The sequence below is a fragment of the Euwallacea similis genome, unplaced genomic scaffold, assembly GCF_039881205.1.
Source record: "Euwallacea similis isolate ESF13 unplaced genomic scaffold, ESF131.1 scaffold_70, whole genome shotgun sequence".
NCBI lineage: Eukaryota > Metazoa > Arthropoda > Insecta > Coleoptera > Curculionidae > Euwallacea > Euwallacea similis.
In genome coordinates this window covers 23,442-31,658 of record NW_027098695.1, presented here as the reverse complement: position 1 = coordinate 31,658, position 8,217 = coordinate 23,442, and the positions used below count along the sequence as shown (strand labels likewise).

Here is an 8,217-nt window from a genome sequence, read left to right as displayed (position 1 = left end):
GGCAGAAACGAGCAAAATCGGTCAGAAACGATCGTTTAATCAAAGAATTTGCTCAAATCGGCCAAATTGGCCTATTTTGGATGGAAACAGAACCAAACGGATGAAAACGTGCCAAAATGACTAAAACGGGCAGAAACGAGCAAAATCGGTCAGAAACGATCGTTTAATCAAGGAATTTGCTCAAATCGACCGATTTGGCTTATTTCGGCCAAATCTGTTTATTTTGTATGGAAACAGAATCAAATGGATGAAAACGTGCCAAAATGACTAAAACAGGCAGAAACGAGCGAAATCGGTCAGAAACGATCGTTTCATCAAGGAATTTGCTAAAATCGGCCAAATCTGTCTATTTTGGATGGAAACAGAACCAAATGGATGAAAACGTGCCAAAATGACTAAAACAGGCAGAAACGAGCGAAATCGGTCAGAAACGATCGTTTCATCAAGGAATTTGCTCAAATCGGCCAAATATGTCTATTTTGGAACGAAACAGAACCAAATGGATGAAAACGTGCCAAAATGACTAAAACGGGCAGAATCGAGCGAAATCGGTCAGAAACGATCGTTTCCTCAAGGAATTTGCTCAAATCGACCGATTTGGCTTATTTCGGCCAAATCTGTCTATTTTGGATGGAAACAGAACCAAATGGATGAAAACGTGCCAAAATGACTAAAACGGGCAGAAACGAGTGAAATCGGTCACAAACGATCGTTTCATCAAGGAATTTGCTCAAATCGGCCAAATATGTCTATTTTGGATGGAAACAGAACCAAATGGATGAAAACGTGCCAAAATGACTAAAACAAGCAGAAACGAGCGAAATCGGTCACAAACGATCGTTTCATCAAGGAATTTGCTCAAATCGGCCAAATATGTCTATTTTGGAAGGAAACAGAACCAAATGGATGAAAACGTGCCAAAATGACTAAAACAAGCAGAAACGAGCGAAATCGGTCAGTAACGATGGTTTCATCAAGGAATTTGCTCAAATCGGCCAAATATGTCTATTTTGGAAGGAAACAGAACCAAATGGATGAAAACGTGCCAAAATGACTAAAACAAGCAGAAACGAGCGAAATCGGTCAGAAACGATGGTTTCATCAAGGAATTTGCTCAAATCGGCCAAATATGTCTATTTTGGAAGGAAACAGAACCAAATGGATGAAAACGTGCCAAAATGACTAAAACGGGCAGAAACGAGCGAAATCGGTCAGAAACGATGGTTTCATCAAGGAATTTGCTCAAATCGGCCAAATATGTTGTTGAGCGATATGCAGGGGTTCCTTCCTTTGAGGTTGGAGACACCACCCGCGCTTATTATACGAGAGCACTTACACGCTAGCACTATTTACGACACTTGTCGGTTCGCAGTATCGACGTTGTACTCCTGGTTGCGAGAGTCCAGGACGGACTAGCTTCTTGCTTAGCAAGCAAACACGTGGGATTTCCCGAAAGCCGTGGAATTTAGGACAACACTTTCAACATTAACAAGGTTTATTTACTAATTGTAACACATAGGTATGACTAAAATTTAGATGAGGAAACACGAGATTGGACGATCGCGATTCCGGTGACAGGTATAATTTTCGGGTACGAGTGGATTGCCGAGGTATCGGGACAACCTCAACGGTTCAACGTGATCGTGATGAGAGAGAGATCCTTGCTTCTCCCAGCCCTTAAGTACTGGGAGATGCTGGTCAGCAGACATAGGCGTGCCCCTTTTCGGAGCTCATTTTAGTTGAAGAAGGCCCATTTGGGCAGGCCTTATGGCCAAGGGCAAATTATCCCGTGACCGGAATATTGCTTTCATCCTGAGTGGGACGTGACGGAACCCCCAATTACAACCACCGCCGAAAGGTAATGGTGGGGAATTCCGATACCCAAGAACCACCTCCGATGCACATTTATGACTTGATTGCCTCGCAGTTTAACAAGTACAAAGTCGAGGAATTTGAATCATAAACCATTTCGAGTGAATTTAACGGATCGCGGCATCTGGAAGGCAACAAATGTAAGATGTGCAGGGGCGCAACTTAGGGTTTTAGCTTGATCGAGGAAGATATCAAGACTCAGTTCACCAACTCTTAACATCCTCCCCCCCTTGAAAGACCGTGCTGCGGCTTTCAATGGTATGTGGTAACGATATAATATGTACAAAAGATTGATGTGATTACTACTAAACTATCCTTAAATGTGCGTAGAGTCCACAACTTAGTCTATTGGCAGCAAGGCCACTCGCGTGACGGCTCTTTTGAGAGTTCCGTTTTTAGTCTTCACACTGACCACCCTCACTGCACTGTCCTGCCCAGGGTGGACGGCCGCGATTCGGCCCAGCGGCCAGCACAGGGACGGCACGTTATCTTCCTTCAGCAGGACCAAGGCTCCAACATGCACTTCGGGATTGGTCTGGAACTGCCACTTGTTTCGTTGCTGCAGCTGATGGAGGTACTCCTTTCGCCATCGAGACCAAAAGTGTTGTCCGACGCGCTGGAGATGCTGATATCGCTTGCCGAGGCTGATCTTGCTATCGGTGTAGTCCCGTTCGGCTATGGCCGTGATTTCTTGCCCAATCAGGAAATGGGCAGGAGTGAACGCATTTAGGTCATTGGGATCAGGACTTATGGGAATTAAAGGTCTTGAGTTTAAAATCGCCTCGATTTGAGTAGTTAGTGTGTAGAACTCCTCATAATGAAACCGAGAGCCATTCAAAACTCGCTTCAAGTGATGCTTGCAGGATTTTACCGCAGCCTCGTGAAGCCCCCCCCAATGCGGGGACCTTGCAGGCATAAACTGCCATTTTATGTGCGAGTTTGTCAGGAAATTTTGAAACGTGCTAGATCTTACGATGTTTCGTATCGCGATTAGTTCGTTTTTACAGCCTACGAAGTTCGTAGCGTTGTCGCTGTAAATAGAAGAGCACAGGCCTCGTCTCGATACAAATCTTTTCAACATGCTCAAAAACCCGTCGCTAGTCAAGTCCGTGACAACCTCGATATGCACAGCCTTGACTGCGAGACACACAAAGATACAAATGTACCCCTTGATTGTCTTTCGCGACCGCGTTTTTCCATCCTTTAGTTCAAATGGCCCGGCGTAATCAACAGCAACAGCTGAAAATGGGCGCGACGGAGTAACGCGAGAACTAGGCAGTTCACCCATCCTGGGAACGAGGGAGTTATTTGGATTCGCCTTAAAACAGACCACACATCGTCGGACGTGTGCCTTCACTACTTGCTTACCATTTAGGGGCCAGTACCTTTGTCTGACGTGAGCTAAGGTACATTGGGTCCCTGAGTGCAGGGTGCGTTTGTGCTCGCGGTCAATAACGAGGTTGGTAAATGGATGTTTGGCCGGCAGTACGATAGGGTGTTTTACATCATAAGAATAGCTTGAGTTTGTTAGCCTACCCCCAACTCTTATCATACTGTCCCGATCAATGAATGGAGATAAGGCCTTTAACTTGCTCTTGGTCGAGACGCGATTTCTCGTCCTTAAGTCATGATTTTCCGCGGGAAACGATTGTGACTGAACTACTCTTATGAGTTGCCATTCAGCCCGCTGCACTTCACCTGAGCTCAGAGGCCCCGACCCCCTTTCACCCTTAGGTAGCCTCGTATTGCTTCCAAATCTTGCACAATAGGCCATGACGCGTATTAATTTATGCAGATTCGAGAATCTGCTAAATATACAGTCTTCGGGATATTGTGCTACTAGCGATACCTCCGGCACTGGCCTAAGTCCGGGAATGTCGTTCGTTGGAGTCGCGAATCTCGAGATGGACGGGTCTTCAGGCCACATATCTGGTTCCACGAGGAAGTTGGGTCCGTGGAACCATAGTCGAGAATTTTTTGAGTCCTTGATGCTTGTACCGCGCGATATAATGTCCGCGGGGTTCTCCTCAGATCGTATGTGATTCCAATCATCAATGGCGGTCAATGACTGTATCAGCGCCACTCTATTGGCGGTGAAGGTCTTCCATCTTTTCGGCTCATTTGCGATCCAACATAGAACGATCGTGGAATCGGCCCACAAAAACATTCTGGTTATGGGCTGCTTTAGAGCGTGGATGGACCTCTTCACCAGTTTTGCCAACAGCACAGCTCCGAGGAGCTCTAATCGCGGTAACGAGAGGGACTTTAGGGGACTGACGCGAGACTTTGCGCACAATAAGTGACTTTCAATTTTTCCGTTTTCGTCCGTTGATCGCAGGTACACGCAACATCCGTAGGCCCTTTCGCTGGCGTCCGAGAAACCGTGAACTTCTATCGATTTCGGGTTATTGACGAGAACATGGCGTGGGACTTGCAATAGACCTACCTTTGCTATTTCGCTTCTTAAGCCTAACCATTCCGAGTGCAACTGGCTTGGAATGCTCTCATCCCAATCGATTTTTAGCTGCCAGAGACGTTGAATCAACAATTTCACGCGCACCGTTAAGAAACCCAAGATTCCCAACGGGTCGAAGATTTTTGCGACCCATGATAATATGATTCGTTTCGTGGCTCTGCTGTGAGTCTCCGCGAAGTTTTGCGAATTATATTCGAAAACGTCAAGACTTGGAATCCACGAAATTCCTAATGTCTTGCTGCTCGAGTTATCGCTTATGAGGTACTTGTCGCTTTCGTGACTGTCCCTGGCGATGTCGTCCAGTACCTTGTGCGCGTTTGATCGAAATTTTCTTAATTCGAATCCGTATTCCGATAAAACTCGGCGAATGCCTTCTCCCAACTGTTTAAGGGAGTCGAGATCTGAGGACCCAGTCAGCAAGTCGTCAACATAGAAGTCAGTCGCTATTATGTCAGATTCGCGCGGCCGTTGTTCGGCCACGTTTTTTGAGATCTCGAGCAAACAACGTGTTGCGAGGTACGAGGCTGAAGCGGTGCCGTACGTGACCGTGTTGAGTTGATAGTGCCTGACTTCTTCATTGGGCGTATCTCGCCAGACTATCCGCTGAAGGTTCCTTTCGTGCTTGTCCACCAATATTTGTCGATACATTTTCGTTATATCCCCGATCAAGACTAAATTATGTTTTCTAAAGCGTAGTAATATCGAGAATAGATCATTTTGCATCGTGGGCCCGACCTTTAGGACATCATTCAGTGATGAGCCCTTTGTTGTTTTGCACGCGGCGTCGAAAACTACCCGTAGCTTGGTCGTCATGCTCTCCTGTTTTTGAACGCAATGGTGTGGTATATAGTAAATCGGAACCTCCGACGAAGTTGGTTTACGCGGTACTTCTGTCATATGCCCGAGGTCCTTGTATTCACGCATGAAGGTCCGGTAGGAAGTTCCGAGTTCGCGGTCTTTTGCTAGTCGTCTTTCTATCGCGTATAATCGATTGAGCGCTGTTTGCTCGGAATCACCTAAATCCGTGACGCTAGATTTTAATGGAAGCCTTACTATAAACCTGCCATCTTCATCGCGAGTAGTTGTCTTGACGAAGTGCTCTTCGCATTCGCGTTCTTCCTTGGTCATGTGACTTAAAGAATGCGAATCGACCTCTTCGACAAGCCAAAATCTCTCCAAGCTCCCTTTTAACGCGTTTTGCGTGAGAAGACAGGTTGAGACCATTGCCTGCGTTCCACGAAGCTTGCCTGATTGGCACGGGACTCGGCCGGCTATTATCCAGCCGAGTAACGTCTTTTGCAATGTTGGAAGACTTCTGCCTAGTTTCAATTGTCCTATGCAGAGAAGGTCTAAAAATACTTCACATCCCAAGAGCATGTCGATTTCAGAGGGTACGTTAAAGTCCGGGTCGGCTAGTATTAACTCATCGGGAATATTCAAGTTCGATTTATCAAAATAATTTTGCGGCGCTACCTCCGTTATTTTTGGCACGACGAGAAAACTCAACCTTGTTCTGAAGGCCGTGGTTCGAGATGCAAATGATATTTCAGTGGCGTGCGATATTCTTGTCTGTATTTGATTTATGCCTAGGACGGGAATGTCAACCTTCGACGGTGTTAGTTGCAATCGTTTAATCAGGGCCATGCTAACGAAGTTAGATTGACTAGCTGAATCCAACAGGACTCTGCACGGAATTCGGGTTTTGTGCTTGCCGTGGGTGTCTACTACCGCCGTTGATAACAATATAAGGGAATTCCTCGCGTTTTGACAGGTATTCGCTAGTATCGGATATGACGCGTGCCGTTCCCCGGTACCTTCGGGTGGATTCGAGTCATCATCGCGAGAACTATTACCGTCGCCCCGCTTGATGTTTGCGTCATCAGCCCGCGAAGGTCGTTGCGGTTTGTGTAACAAAGTTGCATGCCTTTGCCGACATAATTTGCACCCCGACGAACGACATTCCGATAGTTTATGCCCGTGTCGTAAGCAATTTGTGCATAGATTCATCCCCTTCACCCTTTCAAAGCGATTCGAGATTGATAATTTTTTGAACTCCTCGCAGGAATATATGAAGTGCTCGCCCTTACAGAACGGACATGCCGGACGATATGTGCTACTTGTGGTGGCAAATGATCTGGACTCGTTAGATTTTCTAGAATTTGACCACAACCTTGCGTCCCCCGCTTCCAATACCTGGCACCTCTGCATTAAAAATTCATTGAACTGATCGACTTTCGGCGAGTTCATGCCTTGGGAATACTTCTCCCACTCGCGCCTCGTGCTGACGTCTAACTTTGACGCCAGAATATAAATCCACATGGTGTTCCACTCACGTACCTCTTCGCCCAAGGACTCTAACGCGCGAAAGTTCTTAAAAAAGTGGTTTGAGAAGTTTCTCAAGGCTGCGTACGATTCCTTGGTTAACGCGGGGAACTCCATGATCTCCCTTAAATGGGAGTGGATGATAAATTTTTTATTTTGGTATCGTCTTTCAAGAAGATCCCAGGCAATGGTGTAATTCGCGTTGGTAGGGGCCAGTGATGCTAATAATGTTTTTGGTTCGCCTCGAAGAGATGCTTCCAGGTAGTAGAAGCGTTGAGCATCCGATAATGCGTTATTGTCGTGAATTACCGCTCTAAACATATCTCGAAATCGTTGCCAATCTGCGTAACACCCGCTAAACTCAGGTAGGGTTAGAGACGGAAGCTTGATGAACGAATTAGCCGAAACACTCGATTCACCTGGGCTGGCGATTGCCTGTAACGATGCGCTCGTTGATGGTGACCCCGCGTTTCGACTCAAATTTGCGCTGCATTGCTGTTGATTACGAAAATGCTTATCTAGAACACTTTGCGCCATGGCCAAGGATTCGAAATATCGAGTTTCAAACCTATCACGTTCTTCTTCTAGTTCCCTTTCCTTGTAATTACTGGGAAAGTCACTTATTAGTAACTCCTCGTATTCTGTTTGGATTGACTTAAACTTGTCCAATATTGATTTTGCGCTATCATACCTAGCCTGAAGCAGTTCGATGCATTCGTGCAAATCGGCCTTATTTAAAAAACTTGCGAAGCGCGTTAGCTCACCTTTGATTTGGGCTTTGCTATTTTTTAATTTCTTTAAAACGAGTTCTGGGGCAAACTGTTCATCATCTATGAGAGACATCACACTACGTTCACAGAGTACAGACTAACGTGAAACCGTGGCGATATAAAATCAATGTCGAGAGGAAATCGGTGAGGGATATGGGTTGAGGGTTGCAAATATTGAAAGACTGACCTTTAAGCTGCTGTCCACTCCTTTACGAAGGCTTTCTCGGCGTCGCTGGGAAGATCCGGCTCGAAGGACCAAATGTTGAGCGATATGCAGGGGTTCCTTCCTTTGAGGTTGGAGACACCACCCGCGCTTATTATACGAGAGCACTTACACGCTAGCACTATTTACGACACTTGTCGGTTCGCAGTATCGACGTTGTACTCCTGGTTGCGAGAGTCCAGGACGGACTAGCTTCTTGCTTAGCAAGCAAACACGTGGGATTTCCCGAAAGCCGTGGAATTTAGGACAACACTTTCAACATTAACAAGGTTTATTTACTAATTGTAACACATAGGTATGACTAAAATTTAGATGAGGAAACACGAGATTGGACGATCGCGATTCCGGTGACAGGTATAATTTTCGGGTACGAGTGGATTGCCGAGGTATCGGGACAACCTCAACGGTTCAACGTGATCGTGATGAGAGAGAGATCCTTGCTTCTCCCAGCCCTTAAGTACTGGGAGATGCTGGTCAGCAGACATAGGCGTGCCCCTTTTCGGAGCTCATTTTAGTTGAAGAAGGCCCATTTGGGCAGGCCTTATGGCCAAGGG

At 46.2% G+C, this 8,217-nt stretch overlaps 1 protein-coding gene across 1 annotated transcript; it reads right to left on the bottom strand.

Moving 5' to 3' along the window:
• Positions 1-2,212: 2,212 nt before the first annotated feature.
• On the bottom strand, positions 2,213-7,513 carry LOC136419082 (uncharacterized). The gene has a single exon (XM_066405257.1). It carries the CDS (start codon positions 7,511-7,513, stop codon positions 2,213-2,215), a length of 5,301 nt encoding a protein of 1,766 aa, XP_066261354.1.
• Between the last annotated feature and the right edge of the window lie 704 nt (positions 7,514-8,217).

Coding starts and splice junctions, on each gene's coding strand:
- LOC136419082 (XM_066405257.1), bottom strand. CDS start 7,513: ATGTCTCTCATAGATGATGAACAGTTTGCCCCAGAACTCGTTTTAAAG.